The sequence below is a fragment of the Peromyscus eremicus genome, chromosome 22 (assembly GCF_949786415.1).
Source record: "Peromyscus eremicus chromosome 22, PerEre_H2_v1, whole genome shotgun sequence".
Classification (NCBI taxonomy): domain Eukaryota; kingdom Metazoa; phylum Chordata; class Mammalia; order Rodentia; family Cricetidae; genus Peromyscus; species Peromyscus eremicus.
The window spans coordinates 31,177,210-31,196,136 of NC_081437.1; the positions used below are offsets into that span (position 1 = coordinate 31,177,210).

The window sequence follows — 18,927 nt, forward strand, 5'->3', positions numbered from 1 at the left end:
CTTGGAACGCATTTGAAGCAACTAAAGCGGAACGAAGACAATCCGGCCAGTGATGGATCATGCCCGGTGAGGGTCTCAGGCCACAACGCCAAGCAGGTTCAAAACTAACCTCGCCGATCCAGAGTTCATGAATGCTCTTTCCACGCCAGACTCCCCAGAAAGGCTCCACAGGAAGACATCTCGCCTTCGAGACTCCCAGGACAACGCTGGCAGCTCTTTCTCCCCCTGCCACCCCTCCCCAGGTGTGGGTGACAGTGGAAACCCGGATCCCGGAGCCACGTGGACCAGGCGCTCTGCCGCAGCCGAGCACTAAGCCGGTCTGGCGGGCGCCCTCCCCGCGCTCCCAGGCCGCAGTGCGCACTGCGCAGCAGGGCATCCCCACCGGCTAGGCAGGTTTCTTTCAGTTTCTCTAAAGTCCAGGTCTGGATAAGTTGCTTTTGTTGGCCGGAGAGATCGCCCCTGAGGGTATTCAAAGTAATCCCCCCATCTTTTGTCGGTTTTCCCCACTGAGGCCGTCTGGTGTCTCCCTGGAGCACAGCCAATGCACTGCAGTGTGTATTAACCGAAGGCTTCATGATGCTATTTCTCGGCTTCAACCCAACCAACCTGCTCATTGAGGACCCACTGGTGACAATATTCAGTTTTAGATAACTTACTTTGCTCTTGTGTTTAGGGGGAAAAGAATGCACAGGTGTACTTTAAACAGAGCTGTTACTCGGTAGATTCGACTTCAGTAGCTTGTTCCAAGAAGGCAGGCAGCTGGTTTTATTTTTCCAGAAACATTTCCATTTATTCCACAGCGTTGTGTGGCGTCCGAGTACGGCATCTTAATTTAGTCTTCACTTACGATGGTATATCCACTTAGACTTCTAAAAAGTTGTATTGTTTTAAAAATTAAATGATTTTTATTGAGTTACGGCTGGAAAACCAGGCTGAATAATTGGGAAGATGTGCCCTCTTCGAGATTGCAGAATGTTTGAGATAGGGATGTCCAGGTATTCTACAACGTGAGGGAGTCCGCAGCTGCTCTCCTCCCTCATGCAAACACAGGTGTGCCTAGTGACCATGAACCAGAACAGAGAAATGCAGTCTGGAGGTGCTATGTGCATAGGGATATTGGACTGAATACAGCGTCACGTTGACAGAGGAACGCCATTTCCTTATATAAGACCACACCTTAATATCGAAAAACTAATTGGAAGTTTTTACACATTAAGCATTTGGGAGGTGTGTTGGGTGGGGTGAGTATAAGGGAGGCTAATCTGGAAGATGCTTGGGGAGGAAGGGGTTGTTCTTCATTGATACTAGAGCCCTCAAATGATCAGAAACAATTTAGGAGTCATTTTTCTTTTTCTCCTTGTAAATTATACTCTTTTTTGTTTTTGTTTCTCTGAGGTGGGGTTTCTCTGTGTAGCTTTGGATCCTGTCCTGGAACTTGCTTTGTAGACCAGACTGGCCTTGAACTCATAGAGATCCACCTGCCTCTGCCTCCCGAGTACTGGGATTAAAGGCAAGCGCCACCACCGCCTGGCTGTAAATTACAGTCTTAAAAATTATACTGCATAGTGACAAATTGTATAGATATGTACTTATGAGGTACAAAATGATGCTATTATATGTGTGTATATATATACACAATGTAAAACAACTGACTCAAGCTAATTAGCATTTTCATCACTCCAGACCATTTATTTCTACTGTTTAACTAAAACTTAACTTCTCAATGACATTTATATGTAAGATTTTTTTCTTTTTTTTGCTTTTAATTTTACTGTGTAGACCAGGGGGGCTATGGAATAGACTATGTAGCCCGGGCTTGCCTTGAGCTTGCAACAATTCTCCTGCTTAAGCAACCCAAATATGAAGATGGAAGGATGAACTACCACATCTTGACAAATAATATTCTTTACAGAAGATTCTCGAACTTACTTTTATCTCATTTCTTTCTAGATTAAAACAAACAAACAAAACAAAACAAAAATATTTGTGTATTTAAAAATACACAAATAAACCAACAAAATAACATTCCTAAAGTCAGGTAGGAAGTTAATTCTTGAATAAGACCATACAATAGTTTTTCTGATACACTGTATTTGTATTCTCTGTGTTTTGTAAAGTGTATGAGAAACTGCAGAAGCATGGAATCCTGTGAGGTTAGAAGGAGGTACTGAGCCTCATCCCCTTGAAATGTTAATATTTTTTAAGATTAATGTGTGTATGTTTGTCCCATGCATGTACAGGTCAGATAGAGCACATGATCCCCTGCAGCGGGAGTTTCGGAGGATCGTGCACTGCCAGACACTGATGCTAGGAATCTAACTCTGGTCCTCTGCAAGAGTAGCCTTTGCTCTCGACTATGGAGCCATCTCTCTAGCCCTGAAATTCTCATCTTAAGAAGGATCTTGTTGATCCTCTCCCTGCCCACCCTTATTGAGTTCCGCAAGCCATAGCCATATGCAAACTGTTTGAAATACAATCCCAGAGCATGGAAACCAGTCTCCTTGGACTTTTGAACACCTCACAAAGCACCTGAATCCTGGACATTTCTTAAGAGTCTCAGAAATGGATATAGCAAGCCAGGTGGGAGAGGAATGCCAGTCTGTAATCATAGCACATGAGGAAGTATGCCTGAAGGAGCAAGCGAGGTTACATAGTGAGATGTTGTCTAAAAAAATTTGAAAAAGAAGCAAAAAAAAAATCTATGTTCTATTTTTGCTTCCACATTTGAGTCTGACCTTTATATTCTCAGCAGTGTTTTTTTGCCAGAAGGTTATTTTGCCATTCCTACAGAGAAGATGTTCAAGAAAAGAAAGAATGACCACTGATGTCCTTACAGCCAGGCCTTTCTCTTACTCTCCAGTTTTTTTTTCTTTACAACTTCCTACAAAACATCTTACATGGGAATTTCTTACAGAGTCTTCAAACAAATAATTCTGTCTCTCTCATCCAGCTCCATGGACCTGCTCTTCCTGTCCTGCTCTGAAGGTCTTTGATGGTGCCTAATACCAAGCCAGTCCTTTAAATCAGCACGCCTACACCTTTCCTCATCACATCATTACTTAAATCCTATGAATTCCATCTTCTGACTCACGTCCATCCTTCACATCCCTGTGTTATTCAGCCTCCTATCATCTTAGATTAGTTTTTTCCCATTCCCTTTTGGTATGTAGTTGTATGTCTACACATTTGTGGGCGTGTGCGTGTGTGTGCACATCCACATGTGTGCGTGCATATAGTCAGAAGTCTGCTTTGGATATCTTTCTTAGTCAGTATTGACCTCATTCATTTGTTCATTCATTCATTCATTCATTCCACCTTATTTTATTTTGAGATGGGGTTACTCACTGAAACAGGAGTTCACTAATTGACTGGACTGGCTGGCTAGTGAGCATCTAGGATCTTTCTGTGCCCAGTCCTTCAGCCCTTGAGGGTACAGACAGGTAGTTCACTGCACTTGGCTATTTTGATGTGGGTGCTGGGCAATCAAATTCATGCATTTGAGTCAAAAGACCTTTTCATTCTCACGATTATTGCAAACACAAAAATCTCATCATTCTTGACTAAAACCATTAGGTAGTGCCTCCTTTTAATCAAATCAAAACAAAATAAATAAAACAAAAACAAAAAAGCCTTCTTCACACAGGATGCAAGAACATTTTCAGGTGACCTTTGACCCATATAAACTCCATCTTGCTGTGTCTTCTTGGTTCCCTGTACCCTGCTACAATGTGGCTCTTATAGATTTCTAAGCCCATGATAATGTGCTACCTCTATTTCCTTTTGCAAGAGCTCTTTCTTCTGGGAAATTCTTTTACTTTGAGTGATCTTCAAGCAGTCTATTAATCTTTCAAGTTCAGCTGAGATAGCATCCCTTAACAGAAAAATCTTTCTCCTCATAGCACATAGGAGACACTTCACAAAGCTACTGTGAAGGTCAACCAAATATATATAGAAAATACAAAATTGTACAGCTCCGATTAAAGATAGGCTACTATGTAATGACAACCCATTTAGTAATTGTTACAGAAAAGCTTATGTTGTCCATGTTTCACTTTAGAGAGCAAAATGAATGTGTTACATTGTTATAAACCTGTCCTTTCAACTGTATTTAAAAATCTTTAACTCTGATGTGAAGAAACTTTATAGCCATTGCATGAGTGTCTTGGTTTAATTACTCTCATTTGACCTGACTGTGGATCCTCTGGAGAATCCACATTCAAAATATTTAAAAGCATTCACTGACAGATAGATTGTTGATTTTTTTTTATTATTGTTTTGTAGACATTAGGAATAAGTTACAAGTGTTACGGTTGTAAGACTCTTGCTGACACCACACAGTTTGGTTGTCAGCCACAGAAAAATCAAACTGGGATTGAGCTGGAAGCTCTTTTCCATTTGGCTAGTACTCATGGTGCAGGGGGATGATAGTCAAGCTGCTGAGGAAGAAAAGTCATCCATGGTCTTATTCAGCTGTGGACACTGTGCATTACAATACCAACTTGCCAGAAAAGATAGGCCTACTGGTGTGATAGTGGTACGACTGGTGTATGGGTGCAACCGACCACTTTTTATTTGGTTATGAGGTCTACTCTGTAGAAGGGAACTCATGCCTGGTATTGTATGCCTGGTCAAAAACACATGGCTGAGGAGGTTACAGGACTTATGAGAGAATCTACTACAGTTGTTTTACTAAATGGACATGTTGTCAAGATGCTTTCTAAATATTCATGTTTATAGTCACAGATAGTTCTGCTCTCGGCTTTGGTTAGAGAAGCTTGTTTTGCAGTGGGTGGTAGTTAATGCAGAATTACAAGTGGCCAAATACTAAGAATGAATAACTGTTGAGTGCTCACCCCTAGAGGAAACATACATCACACTCTCCAAGGCCCAAGAAACACCATGGAAGACAGGAAAGGAAGAGTGTAAGGGCCTGAGATTGTGGAGAAGCACTGTGAAATTATGTGCTCTGGAAATGACATGAATAATACAATCATAAACACACAGGAGCTGTAGGTATGTGCATGAAACCTGCATAAGATGGGACCTGTCAACATTCCATCATGGATGGAAAAAGAATTCAAGAAATTCCACTCTTCCTTGGGGAGCTATGGACTAATGGGTCACTGTAGGGAATGAAAGTCATTTTCCTCCATGGTCTAACCAATGGTAAGTTTCCCAAATGCTGGTGAATATTCCCCCACTCTCACACTCTCCTCATAAACTCAGTGGATAGCATTTAAAAATAACACACAAAAGTAGGATGGGAAATTATTGGAAATAATAAGGAGCTCAACAGGAGAAGCATGGGGAAAAAGAGAATAATGGGGGTGAATATGTCCAAAATACATTGCATATGTGTATTCATTTGTCAAAAACACATTGTATACATGTATGAAATTGCCACAAAAGAAATTTTAAAAATAGAGAAGTTGCCCTCCCTAACCCCCCAATTTCATGTCTTCTTATTTTTTTTAATTAATAACCCACTGAGTCCAGATTATGCTGGCCGTGTACTCATAGGTATAGGGTCATCCATCAGAACACGGTTGACCTACCAGAGTCCACACCTTTGAAGAACATAGACTGTTCCTCCCTAGAAGCTGTAACTACCAATAGCTCCTCAGTTGAGCTGAGCCCCTCCCTGCTCCATGAAAAATGCTGACTGGTTTGAACTTGTTCAGGTCTTATGTGGGCAGCTGCAGTTGCTATGAGTTCATGAGTAGAAAAAAGGTGAATATAATCAAAATACATTGTATGAAATTCTCAAAGAATGAATACAAATATTATATTTATTTTTTAAACATAGAAAAAAAGCTACAAGATACCTCCCCTCCACATTAGCATGTCTATTGATATTGCCATTGTTCAGATCTTGTTTATGCAGACACTACATTTTAAAGTTATATAAAATAAAACAAATAAATAATTTTAAAAGCAATAAGAGAAAAATCTTGTGTTTTATAACTTTTACATGACCTCACAATCCTCTATTTGATTGCCAAACAGATATCAGTACCTTCATTTTTATAATTTTAAGGATGGGCCATGCAATAACACTTTCTAAAGGTTGTACACCTTCTTGTTGAAGTATGCAGATGAATTTCTAAATGATCTTATTAAATAAAAAACATGAAGACAGATGAAGCGGTGAAAACCTGAGAGATCAGGGAAATAGGGAAATCCACAGCGCACCTCACCTTACCAACTCTGCAGCTTCCAAAGTGACCTTCTCCTATATACCCACGCCTATATGCCTTTTTATTCTGTCCTCTCATTAGCTCTCTCAGCCTAGCTACATCACTTCCTCTTCCTGTACAGCTTTGTCATTTCCTGTTTGCCAGTACAGACCTCCAGACCTCTATGGCTGATGCTGGGATTAAAGGCATGTGCTACCATTGCCTGACTTCTATTTAGTGGCTGGCTTTTCCCTCTGATCTCTAGGCAAATTTTATTGAGAGACACAGTATATTGGGGGACACAATATCACCACAGAGTAGATGCAACTGAGTAATCTAGTCATAGTTTCTGTTACTCTTCTAAGGCTGTAGAATCTTCCTCTGGTTTCTGTCTTTTCCAGGTCCGAGTTCTTGATTGGAATCATAAGAATATACTGTTATGGATTAAAATTTAGGAAGAAGGTGAATTACTATTACCTATACTCCCAGAAGAAAAAATAAAATTTATTTCACTCAATTTTTTTTCCTTTGGTTAGGTTACAAGAACACACTGAAAACACATAGACTAAAGGTGTCGAACATTTCATTAAGCATTTGTTGTCAAATCCATGGAAAGTTTGGAACTGTAAATGCAAATCACTTACTGAAGAGATTTTAAAAACTTATACACGTTGCTTCAGAATTTGAAGTATGTAGGAATATTGTTTTATACAAGTCACTTAAAATATAGAAAAAAGGAAAGTATTTCACCTATAATTTCCGCAAAGTACAACTTCTGAGGAAGTCTATCGCGCCATTTACACTGTCATTTCATTCTGCCTTGTTATATTTTACCTTTTAATGAAAAAAGATTTAAAAAAATCAGGAAAATAGTGTCATTTAAAACCAGGACGGATTTATAAGATGTGGTGGTTTGAAGGAGAATGGCCCCCATAGGCTCCTATATTTGAATGCTTGTTCCTCAGTTGGTGGAACTGTTGGGAAAGGATTAGGAGGTGTGGTCTTGTTGGAGAAGGTGTGTCACTGGGGATGGACTTTGATGGTTTCAAAAACCTATACCTTTCCTCGTGAATTCTCACTTTTTACCTCCTGCTTGTGGGTCAGATGTAATCTCTCCACCACTGTTCCAGTGTCATGCCCACCTCTTTCTTCTATCAGGTACTGCCCTGGTCATGGTGTCTCTTTATAGCAACAGAAAAATGGCTAATTTATATATATATAATTTATATATCTTACATAAATAAAATTCTGTGTATGATTTTTATTAGAAGGAAAAGTTGTGCTTCTGTGTTCCATTTTTTGTTTTGTTCTTTGTTTTGTTTTGTTGTTTTCAACTGCCAGGGTAATAAAACAGGTCTAATTGGAGGTGAAGGGAATTGTTAAGGAAAATTTTTATAATTACATCAGATTATGGGCATATCAAAGAAAAGTTGCAAAGTACATGGATATAGTATTGAGATGCTGCCAGGGTAGGTTCCATAGAATTTGATGCTTGTTTATCTGCAAAGGAGAAGGTAGAGTTAAGTGCCACCATCCAATTGTTACTGGGCTCCCAACCCATGATATTGATTTTAGAAAACAAAAGAAGCACTTTTTCAAATAAAAAGAGAGACTGGGAGATGGTCTGGTAGGTAAAAAAGTTTGTCAGGCATGAGTGAGGAACTGAGTTCAAATCCTAGAACTTACATAGAATCCAGATGCCTAGCATTAGTTTGTATTCCAGAACCCTTCCTGGGAGACAGACAGAAGAGTCCCCAGAAGCTCCTGCACTAGCTGCCCTGGCATACACAGTAGAAAAACAGCCAGGACATCCTTTGCCTTGGACATACGTGGCCACATTTACACATAGAAATTCAAGCTCGAACACACACCATAAATAAACAAAAGAGCAGGAGAAGGCGCTCCACTTCTGGATGTGTGTTTCTCATCTGAAAGGCTGTGCCACATTTGCATGGAGAAGTCAATGGACATCAAGTAGATATGGGACTTCGGTGAGAGGTCTGTGTCGGGAACACAAAATTGATGGTTACCCAGAGGTGAGTGAAGAGCTGAGGCCATGAGAATGGATGTCTGTGGAACAGGAGTGTAGAGGGAAGGGGGTGAGGGTGGGGTGCAGGGGGAAGGGTGAAACTTTAAGAATCATTTAAGTTTGCCAAAAAGAAATTTGGTTGTGTAAAATATAGTCATATTAACAAAAATTTACTGATTCTGGATTTTTAAATTTATTTAAAAAGTAAGCTAAGGTAACAGATTAAATTATAGGAATTCTTGAACATGTTGCATGTCTTTGTTATACACAAAGAATTTTTATTAAGGCCTCCCAAGACTCCAATATATGAGTACTACCCTGAGATAAAGTCATCTTGCAGTAAAAATAGCCACCTTCTTTCTGTTAACAGAATTTTTTTCCTGTTGTTTTTGTTTTGTTTTTTTTGAGACAGGATTTCTCTGTGTAGCTTTGGTTGTCTTGGTACTCACTTTGTAGATCAGGGCTGGCCTTCAACTCACAGAGATCCACCTATCTCTCCCAAATTCTGGCATTTACAGGCATGTGCCACAACTGCCCTTCATTAACAGACTCCTAAGCAAAACACAACAGAAACAATCAAATCGTGACCACAAGCACACTATGGTCAGTTGATTAGCCTTATAAATTTAGAGACTCATTTACAAGTGGTAACTTTATGGTTGTAGAACATTCACATTTGAGTTTTACCAAAATGACATATTATTATCTACCATGATAACCTTCAGGGTCATTCACAAGGGGTACAGCCTAAGAACAAATTTATAATAGCCACAATATCTACTAAAATCTTGATACCTGGGAACATCATGAAAATTTTTACACATCTTGTTCTGTTTGAAAAATAAGTAATTGGGACTTGAGCTTGTGTTCACTCTGAAAGCAAAATGGAATCTGATAGATCAAGGATGATTCAGAAAAACTTAAGTTTATTCCTTGGTCTGTAAGCATCCAATATGAATATTTAAAAATAGACCCTTCTAATGATGTCTAAATGGATCGATACTCTTTTTCCTGTTGTTTAAGGTAATAAATATATCAGTCTAGGAGAATGAGTCATTAATGATATGATTTCTGCTTGTATTCATTGCTCCTAAAAGCTGTGTGAGCGTTTGTCACCTTAGTCTAGACGAAAGAATACAGTGCCCATACTCTGCCTCTGTCACATGGACTTCCAGTTCTTGTCGCAGGGGTAAGTGTGTCTCTAGCAGCCGCTATGGTAACTTCAAGGGTCACTTTAATGGGGAAAGCTTTATTCAGGTATGTTCAGAGAATCTAGACACAGTGATGGCACTCGAAGCTCTAGGAGAGCTTGCTTTTGGTTTCTTTCTCTGGATGTCTCACTTTGGTCTTTCCCATAGCGAGGATTGTGCTATTACTTATTACTTGCTGGCCTATTTTTTTTGAAACTTTATTTTTATTTACATTTCTCTCTCTCTCTCTCTCTCATCTGTCTATCTCTCATCTATCTATCTATCTATCTATCTATCTATCTATCTATCTATCTATCTATCTATGTATCTATCTATATCTATGTATATATGTATCTGTGTATCTATGTATCTATGTATCTATGTATCTATCTATCTATCTATCTATCTATCTATCTATCTATCTATCTATCTATCTATCTATCTATCCGGTGACAAAGTCTCCTAGGAACTGACTGAACTGGCAACCCTGCTGGGCTAGCCTCCAGCTATCCTTTTTTGTCTTCCCCTCCAACATTTGGTTTTACCAGCAGCGTGTGCTACCACCCCTTGCTTTTTGTGTCCTTGCTGGAGATTTGAACTCAGTCAGGTTCCCCAGTCCCAGTCTCTCTATCTCCCTCCCCCTCCCTCCCTTCTTCCCTCCCTCTTCCCCTCTTCCCTCCCTCTTCCCCCCTCTCTTTCTTTCTCTCTGCCCATACATATATAAATGCATATGCATTTATATGTTGCACTGTTTACTTCAACACCATACACACTTCTTGCACAAAATAACCGCCCAACAAATCAAAGGAGAGTTAGATCAGAACATCAGATCAGATGAGAGTATGATTTAATGGTTATTAATTGATATGTATGTCTATACTGTGCTCTAGATAACAGAATTGGAACCATTATTTGAGCCCATTGACTTCCTCCATCTGAACCTATTTCCATCCTGAAATTGCAGAACCACAAGCAAACCAAAAACATACAAATACTTCTTTGTATGGCCCTCCACTTAGAAATAAGTATCAAATGGGATCTGGAGAGATGGCTCAGTGTGTTCAGTAGCTTCTGCCTGCAGGGATCCTTTGGTATAAAAAGGCTTAATAAGGACAAGTAATACACCTCATAACCATATATATAATAAGTAAATACATGTAAAACAGAAAGGGTTAATCGTTTTCTTACATCCCCAAAATGTGGACCATAGAACCAAGCTTAGGCTGACTCCAGGTCTTAGTCATGTAACTCTTTACTCAATTAAAACCTTCCCTATTGTTTTCATGTGATATATATTTTATATTTAATGTGATATGTATATTTCCATAAAAATACAAAGCGAAAGATAGTTATATGACTTTTCATTGTCTTTTTAAATGTTTGTTATGTAACCAAGCAACATAAAGTGACTAATCTCAGCAAGAAAACAACCCAAAGCTATGCAAAAAAAGAAAGCATAAATTTGGGTGATTAAAAAAGTGATAGACATGCTGCCAACTTAAAAATTTGAAAAGTCTCTTCTAAAAGGTTAACTAAAAAGAGATCACTATTATTTTCTAAAAGAGAAGTTACTTACAACTGCAAGAATTCTAATAAAACACAAACTCTTGCTTTTATTTCATTGACTGATATATTTTCTTTTTTGTTAACATTTTATTAAAATACAATGACATTATTTCCCTCCATTCCATTCTTTTCCTCCAACTCCATCCACGTCCCACCCGCATTCCCTCTCAAACTCCTAGCAACCCTTCTTCATTATTGTTTCACACACACATATGTATAAGTATAGAGTACAGCCTGCTGAGTCCATTTAGTGTTGGATGTACATAATTTCAAAGCTGGTCACTTGGTGTTGAATAACTAATTAGGGAGTTCCTCAGTGGAGGAAAATTACATTTTCTTTTCTCACCATCCCTTAGTTACTGTGGGTGGTCAAATAATCTTTCAATTGATGCTGAAACTTATTAGGATATCAGATGGATGTTGTAAATAGCTGAACATTCTCAATTGATTCTCTAATGTGGTGGGCTCAGGGAAAGGGTATTTGTAACTAGCTAAGTATACAGGGTATGTAAATTAGGTATGATTTAGAGACGGAAAAGATGGCCAGCAGATAGATCTGTGGGTGTGCAAAGATGCAAGACAGTTGTAGAATTTGAAATCACTTTGCAAACGTAAATGAAATCCACTACTCCAGGCCAATAATCCACCTTCTGTCCAAAGCTGAAACTCTCTGCCTATGTATTCAAAGAGTGATAAGACATACAGTTCTGCACACAGACGAGTAATATTGTATGATGGCAACTTTCGGCTGTCAACTTGAGTGGATCTGGAGTCAACTAAAAGGCAGGCTGGTGGCACCTCTTTGAGAAACTTTCTTGATAGGATTGTTTGAAGTAAGCAGACCCACTCTAAATGTGGGTGGTACATGCAGGAAGCGAATCTTTGCATGTTTTGTTTTCCTTGATGCTTGAAGGCAAGGGCATACATCTTGTTGCTGCCTCTGCACTGTTGCATTCTTTTGGCAGTGTCAGAACTACCCAATCTCCAAGATTTTTTCAGGCCTCCTGCATCAGATTGGAATGGCTAAGACATCCAGCCCTTGTGAGCCAAGCAACCACTAGACTCTTGGCCTCTCCTTTGAGTCAGCCATTGTTGGGCAACCCGGAACACATCCTGTAGGCCAATCTAATACACCCCCTTTAGCACCTATTTATTCTATGGGTTTTGTTCCTTGAGAGACCCTAGAATAATATAGAAGAATACTTGGAAGGTAAAAACCATTTTGGAGTTTTGTCTTAGTCAGTGTTGTGTTGGCTGTGAAGAGACACCATGACCATGGCAACTCTTATAAAGGAAAGCATTTAATTGGTGCTTGCTTCCAGTTTCAGAGGTTTAGTCCATTGTCATTATTTATGGTAGTGAGCGCGTTGCCGTGCAAGCACATATGGGCCTAGAGAAAAAACGGAGAGTTCTACATCCAGATCTACAAGCAGCAGGAAGAGAGAGAACCAAGGGGCCTGGCTTAGGCTTCTGAAACACCAAAGCCCACCCACAGAGACACACTTCCTCCCACAAGGCCACACCTACTCCAGTAAGGCCACACCTCCTTATCCCTTTCAAGTAGGGCCACCCCCTGATGACTAAGCATTCAGATACATGGGCCTATGGAGGCCATTCTTATTCAACCATCACAGAATTTGTTTTAGTCAAGTTTCTATTGCTGTGATTAAACATCATTAGGACCAAAAGCAACTTGGAGAAGAAAGGTTTTATTTGGCATATCATCAGGGGAAACCAAGGCAGGAACCCGGAGACAGGAACTGAAGCAGTGGCTGAGGAGGAACTCAGTTTACTGGCTTGATCCTCCTGGCTTCAGTTTATTTTCTTATACAACCCAGGCCCATCACTCACGGTGGTCGGAACCTGCTTACATTAATCATCCAGAAATTGGCCTTCTACAGAACAGTCTGGTGGAGGCAGTTCCTCAACTGGGAGTCCCTCTTCCCATATACGTACGTCCAGTTTTGTGTCAAGCTGACAAAAAAAAAAATGTAAGTAGAACAGAGCTAAACTATGGATTAACTCATTAGATGACAAATTACAATTTGTGGATTATTTCAAAGTGTCCAAGTGTCCAGTGAAGTTCTGAAGTAAAGAAATAAAAAAAACGATTCACATTTTATTGAGAAAATGCTTGTAGTAGTGTTAAGCAATTAAGGAGAGACTAATAAATGAAGGGCAACTTACTATAGGGGCTTATGAAGGGGTGATGAGGGATTGAAATACAGGTAAATATTATGAATAAATCAGGGGGTTCAATATCAGGGTTGTATTTTGTGTAGAGTCAAGTTGTTGGGTGTTAGGACATGACAGTAAAAAGGCAGAAGAGTAAAACTAGGAGTTTCTAGTTTGAGAGTGGATAGGCAATAGACTGTCCTAAAACTGGGAGGGGAGGAGATGGCTTCTGGTTTTAATCATTTGCAGGTACGTTGTTTCCTCTTAAATGATATGTGATGCACCACTGTTGCTCAGCTGAAAGGCCACTGTGTGTGAAGATATACACAGTATTAGACTTCACCTCCTCTTCCCCCCTCACCTAATGCTCTTCATTCACTGTCAAAAGAGAACTGGGGATATAGGTCATCTGCCCAGGGACTGAAAACAGCTGGGATGATGTAAAAGATGCTTTCCTGTAACTTTTCAGTAGGCTGACCCTTTAAGGATGCTAGGGATTTGCCCGGTGGAGAAAGAGAAGGGCGTTGAGAACACGCATGGAATAGCACAGTAACAAGAAAACAAGCATTCTGCGGCAAGTGGTTAAACACACACACACACACACACACACACACACACACACACACACAATCATGGAGAAGAAGATAACATAAGTCTTCACTGTAGATGTCCCAAGCGACGCTGGGGACATTGACATTAAGCATTGGGATCTCAACATGTGGAATGAACTCTTAACAGTTCTGACAGATACTCAGTGGCGAAGCTCCATTTTGGGGCTTATCTCATGAATTCAATCATTCTTTCACTTGTTCAATTTAGATCTGAACTGCAATAATACACCTGGCTGAAAGGAAGCAGGCCGTGGCTGCCCTGAAAAAATCCCAGTTTACTGTTATTAAAAGAGACAAGTGCTTTCAAAGGACAAGCAGGTAAAATGATACAGAGAGGTGTGCCATTTGAAATGAGCTTTAAAACAAGCCTCAGCTATGAGTTGAAGATACAGCCTTCTGTACTTCTTATGACCTGTTTCCTTTTGAGGTAGCATTTAAACTTAAAGGAAAAAAATATATAAATAGTAAGTAACTTCTATGGGCATTATTTATAAATGACAGTGGTCATTAGTGTAATTTTAAATAGGGAATGCAACAAAATACATCTAATTTGGTCTCAATTACTGTTTATTTCTACAGAATATATGTATATATATGTATTATATATGTATACATCTATATATCCATATATATGGAAAGAAATGGAGCCAAAGCATTACACATTTCTCTACATTTAATAATGACTTGAATGTAGTTCTAAAGCAATTTATTGAGTAAGGTTTTGCCACATTTATATTTTGCCTCCTGGTCCTTAAAAATGCGTGGTTGTTAAATAATGGTGCAATGGAGGGTTTGGAAAAGAGTGTGTTCCTGTAAAATCTATCAAGATGAAGAAAAATGTAAAACACCGAGTTCAACTTTTAGAAGTCACAAAAAATATGGCATTTACAGGTAAAAAAAAAATCTTGCTCTTAATAGCATAGTTCTGTACCCTTTCTATTCGTGTTAGCTAGGCAAGCCACCCCTATGGGTTGATTACAAGCACAGAATTCAGATTCATGGAATCTGGGATAAAAAGGCAACATAAGACATACAGAAGCTGTGCATTGAGAACACACTGGTGTGTGATTTAAACCACTGCCACATTCTTGGCCTGTTGATGAGGTGGTTCTGTTTAAGGTCTTTTTACAACCTTAAGTAAGCATGTCTCTGAAAGAATTTATACATTAAAGTCAGACACCTAGAATGGGAAAAAGATAATATCTCTGCAAGCATTTGTAAGACTTGAGGTAGATGAATGTCTTATTGCTGAAAACATTGCACTGATTACATATTTCCATATGTACCTTGAGAGTTCTGAAATTAGTTTCCTGTGGTACATTTCTGTAGTGCTTATACATTTTTTAAAGGAAAATACAGTATACTAACATGGAAACAATCATCAAGAGGATTGAGGTTTATGCTCACTTAACAGTAATTACATTTTCTTAATAAACATGTATATAAATAAATGTTTTGAAGATCATTTTTATTCTCCATGATTACAGTATTTACAAAAATTGGCACTGACTCTAAATCATAAAGATGTTTCTTAATGCAAAGGGAAAAATGAAATAGCATTAAAAATTTATTATTAAATATGAGCCACTACCGGATTATTGTATTTACACTAAGTGAAGTTCAAACATGCAATTTTTATTTCTTAGTAAAATTTTCCACAATATTTGGGAAGCAAACTCTACAACACTCGAAAAGTATATATAGTCTTGGCCTTAACTAAAGAGCAGATAATTTCCTAGGTTCTCAGTTCTGTCCATTTCCCCTAAATATTCAGATGGTTAAGTAACAGCGCCTTCCCCACAAATATTTATTTTTATTTTAATGAAACAGGAAAGCCGATTTTAACTATAACTGGGATGTTTAGAAAAAAAAATTTTTTTCAATCCCAGATACAGAGAGAGTTGGTTTGGCGCTCACGGGGGTCGCTGGATTTCAGGAGACAATCCACCTGAGAAAAACTGAGGAGAAACTGCTTCAGAGGAAAACACCGACTTTAGAACTTTAAAAAAAAAAAATAAGGCTGCTCTCACAAAACTTAAAACACAGACAGATTCTGATTCCCCCCCCCCGCCCCCAAGCCCCCAATTCTGCCGGAGAGAAGGCGGAGAACAGGTAGAACGGCTTTTAAAATGCGCTAAAAATAGAAGGTGTAACGGTCCAGGGCTTTGACAGACACAGGTGAGGGCGGAGCTCTGAGGGGGCGGGTCGGGGGCGGGGTCAGGGTGGGGCGAGACCTGGGTAGACTACCTAAATCTGGCCTTGCGGGGCTGGGCGGGGGCGTGGTCGGGGCGGAGCCGGGGGGGCGTGGCGGAGCCGGCTCGCGTCCTTTAAAAGGGCTGGAGCGTGGCGGGGACCTCGGCAGAGGCTCGCGGTGGCCGGCGGTCATGTCTCTCTCGCGCCCCGCGTGGCCTGCGGGGCCTGCCCGGCCTGTCACCTCAGAACGGCCTCCTGAGGATCCCGCTGCGGCGTCACCCAGCAGCAAGCGGCCCGGTCCGGAGGAGGCTGCCGGCGGCGTCTCTGAGGCGGGATGGCCGCTGCTGGTGGTGCCTCGCTTGTCTGAGGTAGAAAAGGCCTGGGAGTGGTCGCCCAGACCCTTCACGGCGTTCCTCGTTCCAAAGAACCCGGGGAGCTCGGCCAGGGGGAGGCGGCGGTGTGGCCTGGGGTGGCCGGACGGAACATTCCAGACGCAGAGCGGTTGGCGGTCTGGAATCTCAGGAAGAGTAGCTTGTTCGAGGGCTCCAGGAAGGTCTCCTGGGCCAGGGCTGCAGGGCAGGGAGGCTCTGGGGGTGCTCCGTGGTGGCCGAGCCGAAGTGAGTCACTTTCCGCCCGACACCTCCAAGCCCGGAGTCCAAAGTGTCAAACATGAGCCCGAAGAACTCCCTGTCCGAGGGAAGGAAACTCTTCTGAAAGAAAAGAATTCTGTGAGACAGCCAGGAAACCCACTTCTAGATGTTACAGTTTCTGAGGAAACTAAGTCAACATTACACGACCTTAAGGACAGACGTAAAGTGGACAGTGTCGTAACCTCAGAGAAAAAAGAAAACAGCGTTTCATCATCTACACTAAAAATACCAAAATTTCAAAACCAGGCCTGCTTGGAAAGCGCCAAACCCAGCTCTTTTAGAGATAACATCACAATAATTTACCCCGAGTTTCCAAGGGATTTAAATAGCAACATGTCCTTTGTCTATTTAAAGGAAATAGCAAAGAAAAAGAATGACAAAACTGAGGCATATGTTAGGGATTTCACAAACATTTGCTGGTCCCAAAATAGACCTGATGCTAAGAAACAAAAGTTACAGGATGATAAAAAAAATGTATGTGTGGAAAACTGTTTTTCTGAGTATTGTGAAAGTCACCACCAGTCACTCACTGTTGAAGGGAAAATAGACTCGATCGATCTAAACTACTATCACCACAGTAGTATTGAGTGTGATGTAAGAGAGACTGAAAAGAATTTCACTCTAACAGTAGAAGATGTGGATAGGGAGGGAACAGAAAGGACTCTAGATTCTTACATACCTACCAGAAAAGAAGAATTTCAAAGCTTGGGCTATAACAGATCTGTTTTGAAAAGGAAGAGGGGAAATAGTTGGATATTGAATAATTTTAGGATTATCTGTGAAACTATGAAAAAACTTGGAGAAAATTTGAATTTGGCAAAGTTGCTAGAGACTGACCTTTTAAACAAGGGAGATTATCACAATGCAAAATTCAGGGATGTACATGAACAACACTCAAAGACGCTGATGGTAGGAACTGTGGGTCATCCCCCCAATTTTATAGAGGTTGTTTGGTTTAATGGTAAAGGCAAAAATGCCAATATACTTCAGCTGAGGTACTATACTATACAAAAATACATTTCCAAAAATAAAGACAATAATACTTTAACCTGCCATCAGACCCCTCACTTCATTTTTAAGTTCATATTTGAAGATGTCTTTCAAGTTAGGCAACTGGGCACATTGTTAAGCCAAAATACAACGCACAGTGACCAGATGAATGCTATGGTGATAACTCAGGAGCTCAGCTTGGAGAACTTGTTAGGTGAAATAGAATGGAAAATATGTGATTTTATTCTGAAGAAGGATGTAAAGGCCACAGAAAGTTCAAGGAGTTGCCAAGCTCATAAGGCTATCGACACAGAGAAGGAAGAGGATAGCTCTCCTCCAATTGACAGAGTGTCTTTAGTGCAGTTAGCTTCACGAGTGAGTAAGAATGTAAATGTGGAAGAAACTAAATCTGCTAATCAAAATAACGGAACTAAAATAAAAGAGGATGGAGGTATTTTGCAAGAAAGCGAGTTAGCTAATTCAAAGCATTTTCATCCTGAGAATGACTCTACATTATATGCTGATCATCAGTTTGAAAGTGATTCAAGTGGAGAGAACAATGAGTGTTTTCAGGGCTTAACTGCTCAATGTTTATCAACAGAAACTCTGCCAATAGCAGAAGATTTCGAGATGAAGAGTAAATTTGATTTAGTACTTGAAGAGCTTCGTATGTTTCATGAAATTAGTAAGGAAAATGAAATTCCAAGTACTGCGGAAACAAACATTAGGAAAGAAAATTACTTTGGAGAAAGTAATGATATTAAGGAGGCAAGAATGGAGATAGAAAAAGATTTGGAAATGGTTGAAACCAATAAAAGAAATGCATCTTCTTTGCCGCTCGATTTGAAAGCAGGCCCCAACAAACATAGGCACCAAGGTTTATTTAATTGGAAAACAATACCTATTCATGGAGGACAGGTAGTTCCCAATGAGTATTATCCAAGATCAGAGGAAGAACTCCTCCATTCTACTTCTGAGGAAGGTATGCCATTTATTTTTAAATTTCTTACTCATGATAAAAAATTAGTGGTTTTTTTCCTGTGTAAGGAAAATATATAATTTTTGGCAAAAAGTAACATAGAAGAGACTATTTATGAATGTATACTATTTCCCACAGAAATCTATTAAAATGTTAGATAATAATCTGAAGTTGAAGAAAACAAGTTATTTAAATTTTAAGAGAAGCTCCAGAGTCTTATCTAATTTTTCTAAATATTAGGAGCCGATCAAAGGTAGTATTTATAAAAACATACTTTGTTAATATTGTTAACATTTGTAGACCAAAGTTACTTTCTCTAGAAAGGGTTTTAACCAACTAGTCATTGGAATGACATAAAATTTAGCTTG

General features: G+C 39.7%; 1 protein-coding gene across 4 annotated transcripts in view; it reads left to right on the forward strand.

Moving 5' to 3' along the window:
* Window positions 1-7,909: 7,909 nt before the first annotated feature.
* Window positions 7,910-18,927, forward strand: part of Rad51ap2 (RAD51 associated protein 2) — an 80,434-nt gene continuing 69,416 nt past the window's right edge. For 3 of the 4 annotated variants that reach the window (XM_059248415.1, XM_059248416.1, XM_059248414.1), the window contains exon 1: window positions 16,118-18,562. In XM_059248415.1, the coding sequence (XP_059104398.1) occupies window positions 16,132-18,562 (2,431 nt within the window). In that variant the 5' untranslated portion in view covers window positions 16,118-16,131. Of the gene's footprint in view, window positions 8,213-16,117; window positions 18,563-18,927 lie in introns of those variants that run through there. The other variant, XR_009375710.1, reaches the window with a different exon arrangement.